The sequence below is a fragment of the Chlamydotis macqueenii genome, chromosome 1 (assembly GCF_036417535.1).
Source record: "Chlamydotis macqueenii isolate bChlMac1 chromosome 1, bChlMac1.mat, whole genome shotgun sequence".
Taxonomy (NCBI): Eukaryota; Metazoa; Chordata; class Aves; order Otidiformes; family Otididae; genus Chlamydotis; species Chlamydotis macqueenii.
The window spans coordinates 66,141,573-66,166,686 of record NC_141556.1 but is presented as its reverse complement, the minus strand read 5'-3'; the positions used below and the strand labels follow the sequence as shown (position 1 = coordinate 66,166,686).

At 38.3% G+C, this 25,114-nt stretch overlaps 1 protein-coding gene across 4 annotated transcripts in view; it reads left to right on the top strand.

The window, feature by feature from the left end:
• The window catches only part of DNM1L (dynamin 1L), a 40,275-nt gene continuing 15,161 nt past the window's right edge, over window positions 1-25,114 (top strand). For 2 of the 4 annotated variants that reach the window (XM_086755038.1, XM_086755028.1), the window contains exons 1-10: window positions 1-218; window positions 11,912-12,059; window positions 17,736-17,774; window positions 18,957-19,003; window positions 20,068-20,139; window positions 20,709-20,795; window positions 21,593-21,755; window positions 23,677-23,797; window positions 24,438-24,569; window positions 24,871-25,077. In XM_086755038.1, the coding sequence (XP_086611164.1) occupies window positions 117-218; window positions 11,912-12,059; window positions 17,736-17,774; window positions 18,957-19,003; window positions 20,068-20,139; window positions 20,709-20,795; window positions 21,593-21,755; window positions 23,677-23,797; window positions 24,438-24,569; window positions 24,871-25,077 (1,118 nt within the window). In that variant the 5' untranslated portion in view covers window positions 1-116. The remainder of the gene's footprint in view (window positions 219-11,911; window positions 12,060-17,735; window positions 17,775-18,956; window positions 19,004-20,067; window positions 20,140-20,708; window positions 20,796-21,592; window positions 21,756-23,676; window positions 23,798-24,437; window positions 24,570-24,870; window positions 25,078-25,114) is intronic. The other 2 variants (XM_086755045.1, XM_086755033.1) reach the window with 1 other exon arrangement.

Genomic DNA, 25,114 nt, shown 5'->3' with positions numbered 1-25,114 from the left:
AGGCGGAGGGGGCGGTTGACGGGAGCCGTTGCCCGTCGCGCCCATTCATCGCCGACGCCTTCCCTCCCCACCCTCAACCCCCCACCTCCCTGGCCCCTTGCCCACCCCCCGCCGCTATGGAGGCGCTGATCCCCGTGATTAACAAGCTGCAGGATGTTTTCAACACGGTGGGGGCCGACATCATCCAGCTGCCGCAGATCGTGGTGGTGGGCACGCAGGTGAGGCGAGGTGGGGGCGGCGGGGCGGGGTAGGCCAGGCCAGGCCAGGCCGGGGTCGAGGAGCGGGCGGCGACAGGCCTTTGCTGCCCTGAGGGCAAAGTCGAGGCGTCCATCGCGCCTTCGGTGCTGCTGACCCGCCGCCGTCTCCGCCAAGGACACGGGGGGACGCGGGTGGCCGAGGGCGGCCGGGGCGGGCGTCCCGCCCGCCCCGGCCGCCCTCGGCCACCCGCGTCCCCCTCATTCCCTCCCCAGGCTCCTCTGCCTCCCACCATTTGCAGTGGGAGCGCCTCTTCCACCTCCCTCCCTCTCCTTCACGCGTCTCGGTAGCGGTTTGGACGGCCGAGGAGCTCTCGAGGGCTGCCGGGAGGGCCTGACCCCAACACCGTGGGGGCCCGTTGCTGGCCCTGTGTTTTGGCGTGACCGCCATCGCTAGTGGGTGGCTTCCTTTTTTTTTTTGACAGCCGCTGTGGAGTGGGGGCTGAGTAAAAAGGGATATGGTAGCTGAACGGCATCTTGCAGGTGTGGATGGTTTTCCCTTCCTGCGAGTTCTTCTGCCTCTTGGACCTCTTTGTCTTAGCTGATGATGGGGAATGAAGGTGAGCGGCGAAGTCAGCCTTTGTTGGCTCTAACAGTTACAAGCAGGTGTGTCTCAGCCCGATAATGCTGCTGCTGGGCTCAAAGATAGCTCAGACCCTTTTAGATCTATTTGAATGGGATGCCGTTCTTCAGCAAAACTTTTGGCAGCAGGGCATGGGGGACCAGAACTGCAGCAGTCATAAGGGAATTGAAACCAAAACGTTAAACACAACTAAATCTTGAAGTTAATGGATCTCTAGTTCTGTTTCTTTGAAGTCAGCAGTGTTTATGGAATGTGTGATGTTACTTCACAATAGCATCCTACCTAAGACAGTAATACCAGCGACTCTGCAGTCAAGGATTTCATTACATGACTTAAAACACATGAGCTGTATGTTTAAAGCTTGCATATCAGTGAAACATCGAATAGGTTTGCTCAAAGCCAACTACACTGTCGAACTGGTTGTGAGGCAAGCAGCTGTCATTCTGTTTTACCAATATAAATCAGGTAGATTAATTGACTTAATATCAGTGACTTTGTAAAATAAGATCTGAAATACTTTAATTGGGTGGGACAGACTTTGGACTGTTAAGCTATGTTATGTACTTGCTTTTTTTTGTAGCTGACAGGAGTCCATCACTTTATGAAAACATTTAATTTCCTTTGCACTGAAAGTCATATAGGCAAGCTGGTTTCTTTTGGGTTTTGTTTGTTTTGTTTTAGTTTAGTTCTACAACAGAAAGTGCGAGGCAGAGGTGTGGCATTTTTGTTTGTAAAATTAATAAAGTATTTTTTTTCTGTTTCACTTTATGAGATGTATTGAAGTGGCATTTTATTTTTAATTATTGTCCTTTTAAATAACTTTGTCCTAGTTAACTTTTCGTAAGTGCACACAGTAGATGCTGAGAGTTAAGACAGTATTGACATGCATTTGACTTCAATAGTCTACCGATCAGTATTGATATCCGTTCAGTGCTGTATTCAGTATATTCGTAAAAACCCTTGAATTAGTATGATATTTCTTAGAATGCCAAAACAAAGTCCTTAATAGACTCCAGGAAAATATATAGCAAAATGTCTAACAAGCTGTATCTTGGTTTTTTGTTTTGTTTTTAGTCAGGCTTGTTAGAGGAAATAATTACCTTTACTGACATGGTAATTCCATAGATGGTTATTTTGTGCTATTAGTCTTTAAATAATTTAAATAGAATGTTATTATTTTATTTGTTTGAAGTTAGTTTATTGTAGACCAGATTTCTGGAGATATCTTAAATAGGGCTGATAGTTTTGCTACCGGTAGCTTGCTTCCATAGTTTTTTGAAACGTGCCTTGAAACAGTCTTATTTCGTGAGATATTTTTGGTTAAGTTCTATGTGGCCTTTAAGTTTGTTCCCACAGTTTTGTTTGTAGCCTACCGGCATATGCAGTCTTTACTTTTTTTTTTTTTTTTTTTTTTTCTCCTTTGAACAATATACAGAAATGAATTTTGCACCTCCATTTTTCTTTGTGGGAAGCAAATGCTACCTGTTAAGATTGTTGTAACTCTTTGTTAGTTAATTTATGCTTTTGTTTCCTTCCAGTTTGCCTGTTGCTCTTCTTAAATGACCTTTTTACATATTCAACACGGAGAAGGAAAATGCTTTTGAAAATAGTTTTTGCTGTTTATTTTTCTCACCTGTCTTCTGTATCTCTTATCTTTTATTGTTTTATGCTTGTGTCTATCTTCAGTTCTTATTTATTTCTCCTTCTATGCTTCAAGTTAATTCTTTCTTTTCTAGAGTATGTAGAACTAGAAACTGCTTAATAATCCTTAGTTTAGCTTTGAATGTTTTCTGTTTCCCATGTCCCCTTTACCCCTCCTCTGTTGTTTTGGGATTCATTTCCTACCATCCTTGTGTTCTGTGCCATTGAAGTGTCTAATTTTTCCTCTTTCTAGATGGGTTTTGGTACTAATTCCAAACTATTTCTCAGTACATTTTACACATTTAGACAGCCTCTCGCCCTTCTTCTAGTGGTATTCCTGTGACTCAGTCATATGAGAATTCCTTCTCATTCTTCACATAAATAACATGTAAGTTATTTTTGTGTCCTAGTACAGAGTCTGTTAAGAAAATTGAAGACTGCTGCTGCTGGAACTCAGAGGACACCCTCAGACTGCCAACTTTTCATCACTGTTTTAGGGTTTTTTTGCTATTCCCACATAGGTGTTCTATTTTTTCCCCCAGTTCAGTATTTTAGTTCAATTTTTAGAGCTGTATTACTGAACTGCAGAAAAGAAGTCCAGACTGGGAATACTATATAAGCAATATTTGTTCAATAATACTGTAATACTCAACCTTCAGATGCATTTTGTACAAATGCTTGGTGATCTGTACTTGTAAGGGATAACAAGGTGGTATTGAAATGCCTCAACCAAACACATTAAAACTATAATGCAAGGAGGCAAGGGGAAGAGAACAAGTTTGGTAAGTTATGGCCTTTTGTATGTTAAGGGCACATAGATGCTACCACAAAAATGAAATGCCTATGCTACAGAAGTGGGCATGAGTTTTTAGAATCAATGTAAAAAAACCAACCAAACTATAAAATCTCTGCCTAGAGATGTGTAAAAATGAATTGCCTTTATTTTTTTCAGGTCATTAGTTCTTGGAATCTGTTTTGGATTTTTAGAAGTCATTGACCTAGTTATATAGAAACTTTAGGGTCAGTTTTGTAGCAAAGTTCTTCCAGTACTGACATTATAAAAACAAGTTGTGGGCTTTTTGCACTAAGTAGTGTTGATTCTAGTAGAGACATCATGGTCAAATTTATTTAGCAACTAATGAAATTCACAGTGAGATTTTTAAATGACCTTTCAGGTGTACCTTTATGTAGTACTTTTGCTTAGTCTTCAGTTGATGCTATTTTGTGACTTTAAATGGGGAGATGTAGTTTACAATATTTAACAGACTATTCTGTTAAACAGATATTTCCATCCAAAAGAGCTGTTTTGTAAGCCTCAGAGACTGGCTCACAGATGAGCATTACATTTATTTATTTATTTACTGTTTGGAATAAGTATCTTTTTGATGTTTCAACACAAAACCAATTTTCGTGGCCGAGGAGGAGGTTTTCTTGATCTGGGATAACAAATAGGCTGAGCATCTGGTTAAGTATAACTGTGTGTTCTGTTAAGCTAAACAGCTAGGATGATAATTTGCCTGTTAAGAAGTTGACAGCAAGGGGAATGTAATGTACGGTCCTAGCTGCTGGGATGAGGAGAAGAATCCAGTGGATGCTGTATCAAAGCATTCGGTTTGAGAGAGACTACTATTGTGCTCTTAAACTTCAGATGCTCTACAGAGCTTCTGTGACCTTTCCTGTCAGGGAAGGTCAGGGGAGCAGAAATTTAAGCCACTTCAGTTTACTCAGTTTATTCAATGTAGCCTACATTGTCTTGGCCAAAAGCCAGTTTTCGGTGAAGGAAACTTCAGCCTGTACCAAGCAACCAGAAAAACCCTATGCCAAGCTCAACTCAGGAATGTCTTCCTACTTCCTTTCTTGTGTTTTTTTTTGTTGTTTTTGTGGGTTTTTTTTTTTTTTTTTTTTTTTTTTTGGGATTTCAAGCAGATGCAAATAGACATTTCTATCTACATTTGCAAAAGAAGATGTAACTAAAGCATAGCTTCAGCGCTGGCTATGTTGACTGAGGAGAGCTTGGTTTTTCTCCCAAATGTTTTGCAAACTTCCTGATTTGGTTTTTTGTTTGTTTTGATATCTGACATTCACTGTATCTGGTTTTGGGTGTAACTGTTTTCCTTTTTGCCATCTCTTCCTCCTGTCAAATCATTCCCTGACTGTTCTGGTGTCTGTTTCAAACAAGCAGCAAAGTGAGGCTGACGTTAATTAGCTGTTTACATTTACCAGACGTAATATAAATTCTGCTACTGAAATTATATAGTGCAAACAACATTTGGCATTGTGCTGTTTCTTTTCTCTGTGATCGACCCTCTCAGTTTCTGAACAGGTGTATGTTTTAGGTCCTGAGGGCTTCTATGATTGCAAGGATGGTGTTTTCACTGTGTCTATGTGCAGACTTCATATGAATTAAAATAAAATTACAGGTCTAATAACTGTGATCACGCCTTTGATCTCTACTGATTTTTAATATGAAAGCATTATTAAACATTTTTAAATGAAGATACTGATTTTATTGTTTGCAAATGCCCAGTTAGTTTGGAAAAGTAGAGAGAATACACAGTTGTAGAAGGATGTGAACGAAGTGGTTCCCTCCCCCCTAGTTTTGTATCCTTGTTGCCAGGGTCCTGTTCATCTTGTGATTGGCAATTGTTTTTCCTGGAAAGCCTGTATTTTGATGAGAACGGATGGTTCTTGTATCTTGTCCACATGGGACAGTGAAAAGGCAACATGTTTTCAGAAAAATAAAGAGGAAGAGTGTTAAAGCAGGCAGCCCTGGCAAATGTGTTTCATAATCTGGAGAGAAAATGGCTGCATTGTTCATGGAAAACATTTGTTCATATAGTAGCCAGAAGGTTGACTGGCTTTCTCTTTTAAAAAAACCCAACCAAACAAACAAAAGAAAATCAGCCCCAAACCTCTGTTGTTTATGGCTTTTAAGATTTGAAGATACAAATTGGCTTTGTTTTGATTAATTTTACTGAAAATGTAATTAGTATAAGCAATGCTATGTAAGCTCAGTCTATATGGCTTTGAAATGTGACTTCTAATACCACAGTTCCATGGATTAACTTAGAGAAGTTCTGTAATTTTTGTTTCTAATTACATGAGGTATTTTTTTCTTAGGTGAATTATTGGGTGATATTGGGAATTGATGTATTGAGAAAGAATACATCTGCAGATCTTTGTCAATTTGCTGTTGTTTGGTGTGTATCTACATTTAGATCTTGTGTAAATACGAGATTTCTGAAGAATTTTGACTGAACTGTGCAAATTCTGGCTTCCTTACTACTTGTACGTAACCTGTCTTTTTTTGAGCGAGTTCCTGTGGGTTCCAGTTTCTTCCTGACTGATTCAGGAAAGCTCTCCGTTCAAGTGAACGGAGAATGGCCTGCAGGAACGACAGTCTTGTAATCCCAACAGGATCTTTCACGGTTTGCAACAGCCAGGAATGCGTTATGCTGATTTCACTGCTTTCTCAAGTTGGGATCGACTTGTTAGCTCTTCTGCATCTTTCTAGAAGTATAATTTTGTTTCAAAGAATGTCTTACAATAATTAATCGGGCCTGCTTATAACTTCAAAATTCTCTTCTGGTAGTAAATACATTTTAAAAATTGTTGGCTGTTTAGAACCAGCCTAGCTTGGAGTGTCTCTAGTTCACATAGGAAAATTTTTCCACAATAGCTGTTCCAAACAAAGCAATTCCCTTGTGGAACGGCTCTGGAATTGCATGTGTGCTGATGTTTTACTTCAGAATAATTCATATTTAAAAACAAGGAAAGAAAAAAAAATCTTGCTGCTCTTTAGTTATAGTGTGCTGAACTCTTCCGGGATAGCTACTGCAGAGAACTTCTTTTCAAAGAATTCAATATTCAAATAATATTATCTGGGTAATATTCCTATGGGTGAGACTCCAGCAAAAATGCATTAGCTTATACTTTCCAATAATGGGATTAAAATTTAGTAAACCCTATATGTATGTATTGCTAAGAGCATGATTAGGCCAGCAGGACTTTTTAAATTCTTGTATGACAAACTGCAAAATTGCACCATTCTGCCTCGGTTGTCAAAGCAGACACATTGCTTTTCTTAAGAAAATTCTTCAGGAATTACTATGTCTCACTGAGAAATCTTTCCTACTTCGCAGTTCCTTACTGTAATTCTCAAGTGTTTGTTATTGTGCCACTGAAAAAGTCATACAAAATACTGACCTCACTGCCTTTTTATTTTCTTGTGCTGTCCTGTAGTAAAGCTATATTGTGTTGCAGGAGGTCTTTGCAGTTTTCTTTTGTTTGATCTATAATTAAAAAAACCCTATCAGTTCGTCCTGTCAAAAGCAATGAACATAGTTTACATCTCTTTCAACCAGTTTTTTTTTTTTTTTGTTGGAAGTTCCTCAGTAGCTTATTGGACATGTTTCCTTATAAGGGTTTTTTCCACAGATCTTTTATTTTACATTGGCTCCACAAAGCAATTATGAAGTCAAAAGATAGAAAGAAGGAAGACAGCAGATTCTTGTAAAATGACTTGAAATTTGTTGCAGCTGATACAAGTCCGTTATCATTTTAATAATCTTGCCATATGCAACAGTCAACAATCTGAGCAAATAACTGTAAAAAAAATCTCATGTTTCTTGTGCATTAGTGAGACTCCAGGTGAGTCTCTGTTTATTGCCTTCTTGCTGCATGGACTTCCTTAAGAGTACGAGCAGGCTTTGGCTTATTTACTGAGCTAATTGGTGGGACCCAGTGAGTCATAGCACAATGAAACTCAAAGATCTGGTACAACTTTAAGGACAACCTCAGCGCAGCACAAAACAGTGGACCGTACAAATGCTCAGGAAAATGAGTAGACATGTAAGGAGAGCAGTGTGGAGGGAACTCATGACTGAGCATCAGTGCAGAAGACTCATGCAGGAGGTAGAAGTGAGGACAAGCTCGCTTAAGGATATAAAAATACTGCCTGCATATGCAGAGATGGTATTAAGAAAGCCAGCATTCCACTAGAGTTGAAACTGGCAAGGGACATCAAAGGCAACAAGAAGAACTTCTAGAACTGCTATCGTATTTGAGAAGTCATGGTGGTCTGGTGAGGTCCCCGACAACTGGAAGAGAGGGAACATAACCCCCATTTTTAAAAAGGGGAATAAGGAAGACCCAGGTAACTACAGGCCGGTCAGCCTCATCTCTGCCTGGCAAGGTCATGGAGCAGATTCTCCTGGAAACCATGCTAAGGCACATGGAGAGCAAGGAGGTGGTTGGTGACAGCCAACATGGCTTCACCAAGGGCAGATTGTGCCTGACCAATTTGGTGGCCTTCTATGACGGGGTGACGGCATCGGTGGACAAGGGACGAGCAACTGACATCATCTACCTGGAGTTGTGCAAAGCTTTTGACACTGTCCCGCACGACATCCTTCTCTCTAAACTAGAGAGACATGGGTTTGATGGACGGACCACTCGGTGGATAAGGAGTTGGCTGGATGGCCGCACTTAGAGAGTGGTGGTCAACGGCTCAATGTCCATGTGGAGACCGGTCACAAGTGGCGTCCCTCAGGGGTCCGTGCTGGGCCCGGCCCTGTTCAGCATCTTTGTCGGCGACATGGACAGTGGGATAGAGTGCACCCTCAGCAAGTTCGCCGACGACACCAAGCTGTGTGGTGCCGTCGACACGCTGGAAGGGAGGGATGCCATCCAGAGGGACCTTGACAGGCTGGAGAGGTGGGCCCGTGCCAACCTCATGAAGTTCAACCAGGCCAAGTGCAAGGTCCTGCACCTGGGTCATGGCAATCCCAGGCACAAATACAGGCTGGGTGGAGAATGGATTGAGAGCAGCCCTGAGGAGAAGGACTTGGGAGTGCTGGTGGATGAGAAGCTTAACATGAGCAGGCAATGCGCCCTTGCGGCCCAGAAGGCCAACTGCATCCTGGGCTGCATCAAGAGGAGCGTGGCCAGCAGGTCAAGGGAGGTGATTCTCCCCCTCTACTCTGCCCTGGTGAGACCCCACCTGGAGTACTGTGTCCAGTTCTGGAGCCCCCAACACAAGAAGGACATGGACCAGTTGGAGAAGGTCCAGAGGAGGGCCACGAAGATGATAAAAGGGCTGGAGCACCTCTCTTATGAGGACAGGCTGAGAGAGTTGGGGCTGTTCAGCCCGGAGAAGAGGAGGCTCCGGGGAGACCTGATAGTGGTGTTCCAGTACCTCAAGGGGGCCTACAAGAAAGATGGGGAGAGGCTGTTTAGTAGGGCCTGTTGCGATAGGATGAGAGGTAATGGTTTTAAAATAGAGGGGGGTAGATTTAGATTAGAAATTAGGAAAAAATTTTTTACGATGCGAGTTATAGAACACTGGAACAGGTTGCCCAGAAAGGTGGTGGAGGCCCCATCCCTGGAAACGTTCAAGGCCAGGCTGGATGAGGCTCTGAGCAACCTGATCTAGTTGGGGATGTCCCTGTTCCTTGCAGGGGGTTTGGACTAGATGACCTTTGAAGGTCCCTTCCAACCCTAACCATTCTATGATTCTATGATCAGCAGTTAAAAAAGAAGAGCAATGAGGGAAATGCAGGCTTGCTGCTGACTGCGACAGGTGATTTCACCATAGTGATGGTGAATATGGAACAAGGCTGAGGCACTTGGTGCTTTCTTTGCATTAGTCTTCACCAGTAGAGTCTTCTAGGGTTTGTACCTATAGATGGGGCTCTGAGTGGAGAGTGACTATCAGTAGTGGACAAGGATTGGGTCAGGGTTCTCTTTTGAATATGGAGAAGGCATCTTTGCATGGTGTTGGGTATAGGGCGCAAGTCTTATAAAATTAGGAATGCTAATGAGCACTTGGAAAAAGAATAAGAAAGCCAGTGAAGTAAATGTTTGGGATGAACGTGAACGTTCTTCATAGTATTACTTCAAAATTTTCAATACAGTCTCATCCATTTGACTTGCCAACAACCCTGAAGTGTTTTTGGAAGTAACATTTCTTGCTATTAATGAAATTGGACAATTAGAAAGTCATGTACTGCTGTCTGCTACTTCTAAATTTCTGAAAAATGTGGTTAGTAATGCAGCAGGTTGCAAACCAAATTTTCTATAAAGGATTAGCGTAATGGGTGGGAGCAAATGCCTTTTGATACTTAAGAAGTGCACGCAGTTGAAATATGCAGGGAGAAGTAAAGAAAAAATGAAGGATAAGGAGGCAGAAGCAAGATCATTAGGACTGTTAAACAGTGGAGATGCTGACTTTTTGGATCACAGTTCTTACACATTTCATCTTTTTAATTGGTGAGAGTAAGTGCACAATCATTTCCCTGTTGTTCTGCCTTCAGAGTTGATTGTTTTAGATTAACCTGGAGATGATCTTGATGATGAAAATACAACTGTTAAGGAGGCAGTGATAAAGCTGATAAGATTTACATCATATATACTCTCAGTGTATATTGAAATAAAATACTTAAGCCCCTGTGTGCATTATCTCTTCTTATCTTAGTACTTCGGGGAAAAATGGTTTTACCATCTGTCAAACTCCGGTGCTCATCTGTGAGACTGATGATGGTTAACACAGTACAGTGTTAAACACTTGGCAATGGAAGTTTGACACAGTGGTTAAAGAAGCAACAGATCATCATTAAATAAGTTTATGGATTTCAGTCTGTGCTTAAAATCAGGACAAGCATTCCAATGAGATTACAAAAAAAGTACAATGCTGCTGCTGGTACCTTTGGTCATCAGTATTAGTCTCCATCTACATCTGTTGGATGAAGGACAGGCTGAATTAAATTTGTATTCTGAACAGACCCATATCCCACACTTTCCCCTCTGCTGGGAGAAGATCAGCTTTGTGTTTATGGCTTTCCTTGCCGTGTTCCCGGACAATTCTTGGTAATGGATGTGTATGGAGCCCAGATTAAGGAGTGCGTCATTAGTTACTGTATTATGTTCCAAGAACAGATTGCTTTAATAAGGGAACATAATACAATTTGAAACAAATTTCCTGATGTGCGGAGTACTGTAGTGTCTCATCTAATATATGACTTCACATTTGCAAAGGGTCCAGATTGTTCCTTCTATATCCAAAGATAACTGTGGGAGTGGTGTAAGACATAGTGGTTTAATTCCATACGTAGTTTAGTGTGTGCCCATCTCAGCTTCGTGCAGTACCACTCTTTTGGAAAGACCAAACATTGTGCAGTAATGTGCAGCAACTTGTCCTATTGATCTTGGTTTCCTGTCTTAATGAGGTCCTTGGTAAGGACTTAAACTATTTATTGCTATCCCTTCTCTACTTTGATGTTCAGGAGAAGCCACTTCATCTAAGTCTCACCTCCAGCCCTTTGAGACTGAGTGATCATTCTACCCATGTGTAAGAAACCTGGCTCAAGAGATGTTAAAAATACTTTTAATAAATGAAACTCTGGTGGTTTGTTGTTTGTTTGTTTTGTTTTGTATTGTTGTTTTTTTTTTCCCCAGTATAGCAGATGAACCTTTTATCATGTCTCATCTTTTTGAGTAGGCATTCCGCTTGTTTTGAATTATGAAGTTTGTCAAGGAGTGGTTTGTTGTTTGTCACTCTGAAATGCATGTTTTTTCACATTCTATAATGTCAGTAATTCTTCAGAAGTGTACTGCAACGGGAGCTCTCTCAGGGAGGCTTCCAGAGCTACTTTGTGCTTTGGCTGGATTGTTCTTCAGTTGCTCTTTGGTAAGATTTTAGTACCCAATGGCCTGTCGTAAGCTCCTTGCATGAAAGGGGCCCAAAGTTGATTGGAGAAGGTCAGCTGAAGAAGAAAATTACTAACTACTTCCTAGAGGAGTCTTTGGAAGCAAAAAAAAAAAAAAATCTCAATAATGCTATCTTTCTGTTTCCTGTGACGTTTATGTAATGCTCCTGATAGTATTAACATGGCCAGCCCATGTTAAGACTAGCAGAAGGTTAAATTCCTTAGTCTACATAGTGAAGTGTTGTTGCAAGATGTTAGAAAATGACATAGTAGAAGACATAGAATTTCCTTCTGAGCATTATAAAGAGAAATAAGTTTTTATTTCCAATGGTATTTCTGGAGAGATTAATATTTGGGGTAGAAAATGTTAAATAGGACATTAATTTTTCTGACACTTATTATGTGTTTAATTAGGATATTACTTTTTCTGATGCTTATTATGTGTTTAATTTAGCGTTATGAGATAGCAAATACATCTACATGGCTTTTAAGTGTCCCAAGCAGGTTTAGACAGTTACTGGTTTATAGCAGACTTGGGTACTTCAATGCCTGTGCAGTGTGGTACCACTGCATTAGATACAGTGAGGCTATCGGTTGCTCCTTCGGGCATTGTATAGCAGAGGACAGAATAGAGCACTGTTTGCAGGAGTAATGAAAGCAAGCTAAAACTAAAATATTACAACATTTTGACGTTTAAGAAAATAATGTAGCTGTGTTTCAATTTTCAGAGCAGTGGAAAGAGTTCTGTGTTGGAAAGTCTTGTGGGGAGGGATCTGCTCCCACGAGGTACTGGAGTTGTCACCCGGAGACCCCTTATTCTGCAGCTGGTGCATGTTTCCCCAGAGGATGGTCGGAAAACAGCTGGAGATGAAAATGGTAAGTGGGATCCAAGAGTATTTTTTGCCTAGTAGGAAAGAGGCTTTTAATCTTTCTTGTTCCTTTGACTGAAAAACCAGTTGTTGTAATCTTAAAACTCGAGTGTACTTTAAAAAATTTACTTGGAAGAAAACACAGCTGTTGTCACATCTGTTCTGTCCATTTAGCAAATGTAGTGAAGTTAAAATCTTTTGGATATTTGAAATATCCCCAATGTTTTAAGCTTTCTTGTTTGTTCTTAGGAAACACTTTTGAGAAAAGCAGGCCAAAGAAAGCATTTCAGTTTGGATAATGATTGTCTAGAGTGTAAAGAACATGATTTTCTTGTTTATGTTTTTCTTCCTCCTCTTTTGCTGTATAAATAAGGTTTTTCCTTGAGAGAGTGAGTATGTGACTTTTTAGAGGTTAGGAAATAGATAAGTTCTGAATAGAGCAGAAGAAGGAGAAATGAAAACAACCTTGTAGTAGAGGCAAACAGAATTTAATGGGCACATCCTGTAGCTTACAGATGCTATGTTACTGGGCTGCACTGGGAGATTCCAAGCACATCAAGAACAACACTTGAAATGTTCTGCAGCTGTCTAGTTTGAAGCTTGTGCCTTCTATAGTGTTTCTATATTATCCTTCAGCAGATCAAGAAAGTAATCTCAGTTGTCCCTTGGGATAAATGCTCATTCTATACTAGCTAGTGCTCTTTATCTTATGAAAGAGCAGCAGGGCCATATCCACCTTCTGATCATAAGATAAATCTTAGCTTTTTGATGTAGACAGAAAAAGTACACAAGCTTTTGATGGTATGATAAACTTGGGACTATAATTATTAATTCTCATTGTGTTCAAAGTCTTTGGAATTTATTTCTAGCAATAGTAAGTTAAGGTATCAGAAGTTTTTTACAGTATTTTTTCATGTAATACTTATAGTCTTTGATTTCTGAAGAACAGTTACTAGTATTGTTCAGTTTAAAAGGTTTAAGCTCAATTTTCATTATTGCTGCAAGCAGAGAACACAACTCAAGTTCATAACAAGTATGAACTTACAGTGTGCAATCCAGAGTGTGCTACAGAGAGACTGTAGGACAATTCAGTTTGGAAATGATCTCAGGAGGTCTCAACCTCCTCCTCCTCAAAAACAGACCAACTCTGAACTCAAGACCAGGTTGCTCAGGGCTTTATCCAGTTGGGACTTGAAAACCTCCAAGAATGAGGAATTCAGAGAGTCTCTGGGCAACCTTTTAGAAATGGCACCATTGATCTCTTTAAATGTGGTTTTATGTTGCTTGAATTGTGCAGTGTATAGTTTCTAGTATTTTTCAGAATGCTTTGATTCTGAGTTGTAGGATAAAATATGATTTTGTTCTGCTCTGCAACTTTACAGGTATTAAAATATGGTTTTGTAATTGTATTGCAGAGCCTTTCTGTTGTAGGTTGCATTTGATCTGGGGATTCAGGTTTTGAATTTAAAATAGGATAATGATATAATTGCATAAGGATGCTAAAATAATATTTATGAGACCCATTTAGATCTTTGGGGAAAATAAATCAATATGTAAGATGGACATGTTATGATGTCATCTTGATGTTCTTTTGAGAGAGACCTGGGCTTTTTTGGTAAGAACAGACAAATGTTTATGACTCAGCAGTTGCATTTGAAATACCTCTCTTTTCCATCCAGAATTCAGGCAAATAGCCACTAAATGGTTTTCTCACTGATCTCGTTTAGCATATGTACTGATTGTAGTGTTACATCTGAGAAGATGGAATCGAGTAGCTTGGGAAGAAAAAAGATGGCAACCTCTTATCCTGGCTGTGCTGTCTGACATTGTAATAATTCACTATACTATTACAGATCATATTTTTGTTTGTTATCAGGTGGATGTTGAGGTAGGGTTGAATATGTATTTGGGATTTCCCAGAGGGAAATCTATGCATAGTCTTGCAGAAAAGGATTTTATCCAGATGAGAGGTTTCTTCTCTACGAATTGAGTACTGGACGAGGGAATGTCAATCTCGGCATGCTACTTTCTGAATGTGCTGGTAATGAACTCTGTGTGCACAGATACTTTTATGCAACTGCCTCTTTGTTTTGTGATTTGTCACCTTTATCCATCCTAATGCTTGCTCTAGATGTGTATTTATATGTAATTGTCGTAGTTCAGCCCCGATCAGGACCAGACCATTTAGCACATACATTTAAAAATTGTACTAGTCTGTGGTTCTTATAAGCTTAAGTTTTACCTGTGACTGAGTGTTTGCATCCAGAAGGCTTCCCGGTTGTCAACACAGAGCACTTTGGATTGCTGTGGTATTCATTTAAGCATGGACAATTACCTTGTCTTTATGATGAAGGAAAAAATTGTGTCTCCCTGATAGCTTAATTTTGACATGGTCTGATGCATGTGAGCTGCCAAAGAATATCAGTTCATATCAATTTAGGGGGTTTTTTTTATTTTTTAAAAAAACTTTTTATTTGATTTTTGGGACCACATTGTGAAAAATTGTTGAGAAAGAACTGCAGCCAGACATTTGAACTAACCTCTGATTTTCTAACATGCAACATGAAAGATTATCTCTGCTGTTCCTCAAAGTCACTGATGAGCTATGCGATTCTCTTGTTCGGTGGTCACTGCAATAAATCAAGATGGAAAATACCAGAGATGAATTTTCCACTAAATATGAAGTGCTGTGTTTTCATAACATGGTATTTCAGACTGATACATATATTCTAGAGAGATATGTGTGGTTTGGTGTGAAAGAAATGTTCTCATTATGCTTTTGCTGTTTATTGTTAGCCTCTAGTGATTCACCACATATGGTGTGTTTGATGTGGTGACACCACACTGTGGTGTTCTCTTATCAAATTGCAAGAGAAGCAATGTTGATGAGAAAACCAGACCTGGTCTTGTGAATTATTAAATTGGTTTTGTAGCTAAGACCTATTCTGGTAGCTTATTCATTTGTTAGGAAGTAGAAAAGAGGAGGGAACATAAAAATGGTTAATTAGTAAATGTTTATAGGTTTGTTTTTTGTCCAAGATAGGAAGCTGAACATTGTTCAAGTTTTGAACAGATAGAATTGATATTGGACACGGGAATAATGAATACAGATCTGTTGCTTGCTAGATCAACACTGTTTTGTCAGCTTTTTGTTCTGTACTTCAAACAGGAATCCCTTACCCCTAGCTTCCAAACAGTGTGGACTGCTTCATTGTACTTAGCTTTGTAGTAGTGCAAGAGAAAAGAGCTGTAACTCAAAAGAGCTTACCATCTAGTTAGCGTCAAGGAAGGAAGACATGGTACCATGTACAGAAGGGAATGGAAGATGTGCACATGTTTTTTTTTAACAATTTGGATTTTTTTTTTTAATTTAGAGAGAGAGAGCTAGGAAAGGATGAGGTGGTGGGATGTAGGGGGATGGGAACAGGGGGAGGAGAGAGTTCAGATGGTAGTCTGCTGGATCCAAGAGCTATGAAAGTATGGGAACTAGAAAGCTAGGAAAACAGGTAAGATACTTAATGCTTTGCTGACTTCTGTCCTTGTTAGTATTTGGGAAGTTCTCATTGCCATGCTGCAAGAAATGCTCTATGGTGGTAGCCTTTTATGACTGAACAGCTTCTTCTCCTGTTGCATGTGAAGAACATTTCTACTGCTTTAGGAAGGGAGAAGAGATATATGAATAACTGAAGTCAGTTAGCATTGAACTGTATTTGAGCTTCTTAAAGGAGCATTGCAGTATAAGAGAGAACAATTTGGTGGAGGGCAGTCCTGAGAAAAATACCATAATCATGTCTAGTTTTCCAGTATGTTAATTAAAGTTTTCAGGTCTGACTCCAAGATACGAAAAGCCAGAAAAGCAGACAAACTGTTGCTTTATTCAGGAAATGGGATTTTTTTTTTTTTTGAAAGGCAGGATCTGTTTGTTCTTAATAGCTACTATTTTAATAATTTCTTATAATCTATAGTACTTAATTTTATAATGACCGAAATGTCATGTCTGTGCACTTTTATCTAGCATTGAATCTTGAATGTAATCAAGTGATTAATTCACGTTAAAGTTTTGACTGAAAAGCTTCCAGAAAGTAACCTAACTGAGAGAAGACTGATTTACCAGTGAAACTAGTGATTAAAACCAGAATGGGAATTATGTTCTGTAAACCAGAACATTGGGTTGTTGAATGTAGGCTAATTAAAATATTTTCTCCTTGCCTTGAGCATCCTTCAGTTCTGAGTAATGCAAATCCTTCCTCCTTTCCTGAAAACCCTGCATTAAATTAGAGCTATTGGGAAATTTTTCTCAAATATTAAAGGGATGTCAGTACAGACTTCCTCAGAAGAGTGGGGCAAGACTATCCTCGCTGTGTAAAATGAAACTTCTAAAAGCTTATACTTGGACCAAGGAGGACATAATCGCCCATGGAGGAACATAACAGGAGAGTGCTTGGTCCATATCTTCCATGTGTAATGGTGGCAGTATCTTGCTGTATCTTTTTCTTCCTTCTTTATACCTGTCTTTACTTTCTCAGATTCAGTTTTTAAGAGGCGGTGAGCAATACAGTCTTGAAGATACTGTCGTTTCTTCCTGTATGTGCATATTGCTTTATTTCTTCTGAATTGTAAATAACCTTAACATGCTTAATAACCTGAAATTAATGAGCCCTTTCATTTTGGAAACTGGTTTGTAATATTGCCTGTTTACCAACCAAGACAAACAAAAGCTACCTCTTAACAACGGTTGCTTCATAGCTCCAGTGCCTGCAGAACAGTAAGGATAAAATTAGTTTGTTTTATATGTATGTTTTTTCCTTAATGGATTGAGTCCGTCTAAATCAGTGTATTTCCATTGATGATAAACACTTGACTTACCCTCCCAAGCAAGATATTAAAGTAACTGATGTACTAGGCTTTCCAAACTGAAGAATTGATTGTTGCTGTGCTACTTGCATTTTGTGCCAAAAATGTCTTCACCAGTTTGTTTTGATACTTGCACTTTCATGGTGCTGTACTGGCATCACATAAAAAAACTGAGTTGTAAACTCATCAGCCCTTCAATAAAAAGGTTGGTTGTTTTTTTTTTTTTTTTTTTTTGTAAAGGGATTTCCATAAATATTTTGAGAAAATTAGAAGTTGAGAAGGATGATAGGTAATGTTGTCTCTTCTTAAATCTGTCTCAGAACTGCCACAATTTATTTTTTTAATTGAGCATTAGAAAGACTGTTGCAAAACCTCAGATTTCTTTCCCATACAGTAATATTACTTCCAGTGACATTAAAAATGTTTCCTTACTCTTTCTCATTCTTGCCATGAGTAAATGATGAGAAACATATTTTGCCAAAGTAGTTCAGCTTTGTGGAACCTAATGGTACTACTGTTTTCTGTGCTTAGATAAATATATTGTGAGCTTTTGGAATTAGGTGAACAGCAATAATGTCATCATGAAATAAATTTTGTTGTATAGAACATCTGATTAATATGCATCATTTATCAGTGTTTAGTTAAGATGGTATTTCTGTGTATATTGTTAATGTTACACATTCTCATCAATAGCAGAATAGCATGCACATCTGTCTGCATGCATTTGTGATCTTTGTAATATAATGTGGTACTGAAAGTTAATAAAATGCTATATTAATATGATTTAAAATTTTAAACATCATTCAATGCTGTTTCTCTTTAACTGCAGACCCTGCTACATGGAAAAATCCAAGACACCTTTCTAAAGGTTGCCTTTATCCACTTGCTTTTTCTCCCTGTGCATAAAGTGCATGCTTATATACACTAAATCACATACATTTCATGCCACTTTATTTTTGATTACACCTTTAATTTTACACTTTGACTACTGTGTTGATTGATTATTTTGCTGAGTCTTGTGGTCTGGTTGATTTTTAGTTTTCTGACCTTGTTGCATTAGAATGAGATGATTTTTGCTTTTCTTCTGTGCTGTTGCTGCTTCATAGAATTTCCTGCACTTTTAATTCCCAAATCCTTAAAAAAAATCTCTATTGATCAGTATCTTGAAATTCAACTTGAGCAGAAAAAATATTTTGAAAGATTACTTGATTGTAGGTAAGCAGTGTGTTTGCCAAATGGTCAGATTTCTTATAGACTGTTCTTCTAGAGTAGATTGTTGTATTGGGAAGCAGAGGTGAAATGACCACAAACTAAAAATGTGAAATGGAACTTACCACTAATACTTGAACAGCTAGTTGTGGAAATTTGAGTATCTTGCAGTGTGTCTTAACCTGCTGCCTGTGCTAGGAAGCAGGAAATGACAAAACGTCCTTTGCTGTTCCTGGGCCTGCTCTTGAATAGCCCCAGAGTAATTCCAGACATCAGTGGTGACTGACAAGAGTTAGTATGTTTGGTCCTTGACAGATTTGGGAAGAGACATGTTCTCCTAAGACTTCATTGTTATGCAGAATTCTTAGGTATTTTCTGTTTGCTTGGTTTTGGTTCTACAGGTTTTTCTAACTTTTTCTTTCAGCTGTAATTTGATGTCACTTGCATGGTAAAAAAAAAAAAATGCTAAAATTGTATTTTTTTCAGGTTTTTTAAACTATTGCTAATAATACTTTTGTTTTCTGTTGCAAGCTGATATTTAATGGACTATACAATTTCTGAAAAATGATGGGATAGCTGTTTGGCTCAGTCACAATTAGGAAGGTGGACCTTGTCTAAGAGAGACGAATTAAAAAGTAATGAGGTGCAATGTTTAAATTACCAGAATCGTAAATGTATTTGTACTGAGCTATTTAACATCTAATTGTAGAAAGCAGACTAATTTTTCTCTTGCTGATTGAAAAAAAAAAATCGCATTGTAGTTTTCAACAAACAGACTCTCAGAAAAATGTAATTGAAACGTCTGCTTCCTGTTCCTAATATATCAATTCTTTGTTTTCAGAGGTAGATGCTGAAGAGTGGGGTAAATTTCTTCACACCAAAAATAAGGTATGTTTAATGTGATGATGGATTAACAGTGTCATAATTATGCTACCACATGCATACTTAATTCTGTATCTCTTCTCTTGAGTTTCTCAAAAAGGAGCTTAATTCTATCTGCTATACTATATGCCAGAGTACTGAGGATTTTCTGTTTTGTTTCTTATAAGTAGAAAACTTCTGAAAACATTCTTTTAAACTCAAGACAGGAAGTTTATCAATGATTGTCTGTTGTGTGTGTCATTGATTCTCCTGAGTTATGTACTTTAATCCTTTTTGTGTTATTTTGTTGATTTTTCTTTTTTATACATTGGCAAAGTTAGAATGGACGTTGCAAGACACTGAAGAATTTTCTACTTCAGAGGCTTATTAGAAAGCTATGAAAAGGAAGGAAGGGCCTAATGCCCATCACGGGGGAAGAGCAGAAACTGAGATGACCTAGGACTTCAATAAGAAAGTCAAAGCTTAATTTTTTACTTGAAGAAAGTAATCCTTTTGTTGGCAGATTGAATTATTTAGGTGTTTATTACTTTAAAATTATTTCTTCACCTTCTAAGTAGTGTTAGAATTTGTGTGTAAGGGTAGCTCTGTGCTGACTTACTTTGGCTTGGTGGAAGGAGAATAGCTTTGACAAGTGTGGAAAAATTTTGAAATGAAACTGTCCTTGTTCTTCGTCTTTTCAAGAAGAGAAGAGGGTCAGGCTACATGTTGTTTATTCACTGTGGAAGATTGCAGCTGGATTAGAAATTGGACTTGTGTTTGAAACTCTCCTTAGGTGAACACTATTTTATACCTTATCTGACATTGATGGGGCAATAAGTGCTAATAACTGCCATCTTATACTATTAATCAACAGATTAAATACCAATAATCCAATTTCTGTAATTTTTAGCACTGATGATTACTGTTAGCATTAGCTTTAAAGGCTAATAGTCATTCTTATTTTTTCTCACTTTCTATATACTTAGTTACAGAGTTTTTCACTGTCTCTTGGAGAAGAGAGCGTTATTTTGCAATTACATAAGTGGATGCTGTCTTTGATTTTTAAACAGTTTTTTTCTTCCGTACTTCAGATCTATACAGATTTTGATGAAATTCGTCAGGAAATAGAAAATGAAACAGAGAGGATTTCAGGAAATAATAAGGTAAATGTTGCACAGTCCATCTTTGTCTTGCTATAGATTCTCTTGTTGTTTAAACCTTTCTTAAACAATTTTGGCAGCTAGAAGTGAAAAGCATTGAACTGCTCTAATGAAGAACACAATAATGATGCTTAGTATTTTGAGATTTTTTTCACTGTGTTCATGAGGTAAATGACGTCAGCTTAAAGAAAATGCAGAGAATTGCTGTTGCTTTACTTCAGAGTTTCTGTAATTCTAGTGCAAAAAATAAATGTTCAGTTAAACTTGCTTCCATTTTTTCACTTACGTGGCTTTGTGTGTAATTATAAAATTGAGTATTCTATTCTTGCATATATGTATAATGACTGAAATATAAAAGCTTTTATGCATTATATTGAGGGGAGAAAGAAGGGTGCTTCCAAAGACAAAGGAATTGTTTGGCAGATGTGGCTGACTTTTTCCTCACCATGTAGCTCTAAGGTGTATGATGGAAGAAAGTTTTTCTAGTCTGAAACTACAGTTTTTGGCTTTCTAAAGGGTGCATTTAAATAATCCAGTACAGTGATTAAATTTTATTATTAATATATTTCTAGGGGATCAGTCCTGAACCAATTCATCTTAAGATCTTTTCATCTAATGTTGTAAATCTGACTCTTGTGGATTTACCTGGGATGACAAAGGTAAGATGCAGAATGCTTCTCTTCTGATTGACTGTGAACCGTGCATTTTGAAACAAGGCATGTATATTCACTATTTGCCATTGTTCTCTACTGTTAGACAAACAGCTTTTCTCAGGTTAAGTAGTTTGTTATAGGAATTTGAGATGTCACTGTTTTCTGGTGTCACTGGTTTCTAGTACCTTTTGCAGTTGTAAGAGGTAGATTTGCTTAAGTTCTTCCTCTTTCTGTATACAGATGAGGCATTGGAAGTGTGGTGTGAACTGCATGCTCTTTTTAACAGAAAAGGTGGCACTTGAAGTTTGAAAGTTGTACCGCAGATAGATGGGTGAAGTTTGAAAATGTTTTCCCCATTACTTCTCCAGAAGTTACTATGCATATTTTGCGTAGGAAATTGTATAAAGTGAGGATACACTGGAAGAAATGTTCAGTTCCTGTTTGTTCAGGTTTTATACGGAATAATTTTCTGTTGCATAAACATGACAAGATTACTTTTTTTGCCTGCCCATGTACATATACATACCCCACTCTGCCAGTTGTGCAGGTGGATCTTGGATACCAAGTCTTCTTAACAGCAGTATCAAATAATTTTAATTGATTCTTATTTCTATAAGAGTGTTTTTGATTTTTATACCTTTCAAGATCTTCCTTTCCTTTCCTGTTTGTTTGTCAAGGGGGAAGGAAAGGACTGGAAAACTTAATTTTGTTCTGTGGTATAAGGTATGAACTTTCAATGAGTGGTCTTACATAAGCATAAATATTCAATTTTGAACAGTTCTACATTGTTTTTTTTTCTCTAGGTGCCTGTTGGTGATCAGCCTAAGGACATTGAACTTCAAATAAGAGAGCTAATCCTTCAATTCATCAGCAACCCAAATTCAATTATTCTGGCAGTCACAGCTGCTAACACAGACATGGCCACTTCAGAAGCACTTAAAATTGCACGGGAGGTGGATCCAGATGGTAAGCGGCAAGAAAAACTGGATCGTGTTTTTTTTTAATTAAATCCTAAAATAAAAGTGAAGTCATTTGGACAAATGTAGAAAGAAAATCAAATGTCACTGCGTTTTCTGGAAGTTACAATGATTATATTTGCTTAAAGGCTTCCTGCTGCAGTTACTGCAACTAGAAGAGTGCTATGATGAATTAATATCTAATAGATTTCTGTCTTATGAACAGGCCATATAACTATTTTAGTAGTCATAGGAGTCACTTCTGTTTCCAGAGCAGCAAAATGGCATTACAGAATGCTGCAGGTTGAGATTTTTAGTAGTTAACAGTGGTCTGTTACAATGACTTCATGCTTTATTGTCCAGTGTTATTTCTTTTAGTAGAGAAAATAAGCCATCCTGCAGCTAGTAACTGACTATCTAGCTTTTAGTTTAGTAACTTTTAGTAAGAATAAAATTAATATATACTGTCAGCATCTGTTTTGGTGCCCTTCATTTATGTGACAGAACTAACTGATTTGATTTAATCTAAAAAGAAGATTATAATTTTATGTTTACGTAATGACTTTGAAACAAGCTACTGGGTGCCTGCTTCTTGTGTATAGAAAGTGTTCTCAGTACCACTGACTAATAAATGGCACTGTGTGATTTGAAAGAATATAGAAAATTATGCTCTAAACATAGTTATACTGAAATTATACTAAAAATTGGGGTTGGTATGCTTTACCCTCAGTTTTGTCTTGACATAGAGTGTAACATTTCTTGCTTGTTTTCAAACTCCCAAGTCTGCTTTGGCCTGTCCGCCTAAACCTTTATGGGTTCCACAGCTACATAACCTTGAGGGAGGACCTCTTCTCCTGGCAGTCTTCTCTGTCAGATGTCCTGGTTCAAGGCACTAGACCCTTTCCTTTTAATGTACTCCTGTAAAAATGATCAGCTGTGATTTTTGGATCACTTCCCAAAATTCTAAATCATAAAGCTGGAGTGGCAGCTCATGTTGCAGGTTCTGTAGGAATAATGGTATGTGATGAGAACTTCAAGTACTAAAGTATGTAAACTCTGACTTGCATTCATCTGAAAGTTTTAGGACCCAAGAACCTACTGATTTTGCTGAGGTACCGATTTATTTTGAGACTGGAAACGTGTTATATTTTAAAGAAAAAGTTCTTGCCATGTTTTTTTCAGACCCAAGAGCCTGGGAAGTATTACCGTCCCAGACAAAATGTGTGCATGTTAGCCTACCTGTTTAGATGTGCAGTATTTACCTATTTAATAAATTTAGGTCACTTTTTCCTCCACGGTGTCCGATCTGAAGTTTAGTTTTAATTTGAAAAACTTTGTCTTATATTCAATAAAAATTAAATCCCGTAATGCTTCTTCAGTGGATGGATTTCAAGCTATTCAGTCTCTTGGGACTTTCAGCTATGTATTTGATGCACTATGCTGGAAGTGGGCCTGTTGCCTCCTTTAGCAGCTTCTCCCGTGGGTAGTGATATTTCAAATATAGTTCCAAACAGGTTGCCATTACGTCTGGTCCTACATATATGCTAGAAATATGTTCAGTCCACTCACACTTGTGAGTCTCCTCGCTGCCTTACTTAGTGTTCTCCACAAGTGCTTAGTAAAGCTTCTAACCTCATGTAGTATGCAAAAATGTTTGTTGTAATCAGTAATGACTAGAATTTCAAGCGTCATGGTGCTTAAACCTTTGTCTTTAACCAGATCTGTGTGGGGAGCAGTACCTGCCGAATACTTTCTATACTCCTGTTAATAAGGGGTTCCCAATAGACTTAACACCACATGTTCTTGCACTAGTCTTTGCTGGTTTGTAGTATTAAACTTCATGCAGCTGTATGAGGAACTTTTTGAATTATGAGTTTCAGCTACCTTGATCAAGACAAAGCATGCCTGTGAGTGAGTTTTCCTTTTGGTAGGTCGGAGGACCCTTGCTGTTATCACAAAGCTGGATCTCATGGATGCTGGCACTGATGCTATGGATGTGCTCATGGGAAGAGTGATTCCAGTCAAACTTGGCATCATTGGAGTAGTGAACAGGTCTGTCTGGGCACATTGATGCTATTATTAAAACTGTCTTAGTATGAAGTAATGCTCTTGGCTTTTTAACCGTGAATATGATTTGAAGAATAAGGTGATTTGATGTTGAAATAAATTTCTGGATAAGCGAGTGAGAAGCTTGTTGCTTACTTTTCAAAAGCCTATCTATTCTTCTTCCACTCAACCAGCTGCTAATTTAGAAGGGAGTAGAGACATTTCTTTTAAAAGAACTGTAGTGTCACTTCTTTCTGTTGTTTTTTAGCTTGAGGGATGCTTCTGGTCAGGTGTTCACATTAGCACTGATCCAGTACAGATCTTGTATATATTAATGCTAATCTAGTGCTAACTACATATGGCTGTAGTACTGTTTCACTTTGGTTTTTGCATTCCATAGGTCAAATCTCATGCAGTTTTGGTAAGTGTTGCTTAGTCTGTGTACAGCTGCTACCCATGCTGATTTGTTGACTACGCTGCATGGAACAACAACTAAACCCCTTTATTGTGTAAGGAAGATGAGTTATGTGTGTAAAGCAAAAAACAGCTGTTCAGATGTCCTGTCCAGAAAAACAGAAGTGTAAATTGTTTTTACAATTGTTTTCTCGTCTGTTAACTAGTGTGTAACTCTGCCTTTTAACTTCAGGAGTCAGTTGGATATTAACAATAAGAAGAGTGTAGCAGATTCCATTCGTGATGAGTATGGTTTTCTTCAAAAGAAGTATCCTTCCCTAGCCAATCGAAATGGTACCAAGTATCTTGCTAGAACACTGAACAGGTATTAAATATTATGTAAAATAAAACAGATGTGTGCTTTTAAAGATATTTTAAGATATAAATTGTTGTGTTAGAAGTATGTGTAAACATTTATTTTTACTTTTCCTTTCTCTTTTGGTGCTGTACAGTGGTACTTTAATGAGGAAAACTCTGGTTCCAAATTAAATTTCTGTATTTACTGTAATTTTCCTGAGTAAATGTTCTCCTTTCATGGTTATTTTCTGTCTCTCTTCTGTTTCGATGGAGATGATAAAGCTGAAACTTTTCCTCCTTTCTAATGAGGGACTGTTTTCTGTTTTCAGACTGCTGATGCATCATATCAGGGATTGCTTGCCAGAACTGAAAACCAGAATCAATGTTTTAGCTGCTCAGTACCAGTCTCTACTAAACAGCTATGGGGAACCTGTTGAGGACAAAAGTGCCACTTTACTGCAGCTTATTACCAAATTTGCCACAGAATATTGTAACACTATTGAAGGAACAGCAAAATACATAGAGACTTCTGAGCTGTAAGTACCCAATGGATTTTTATAATATTGACTGAGC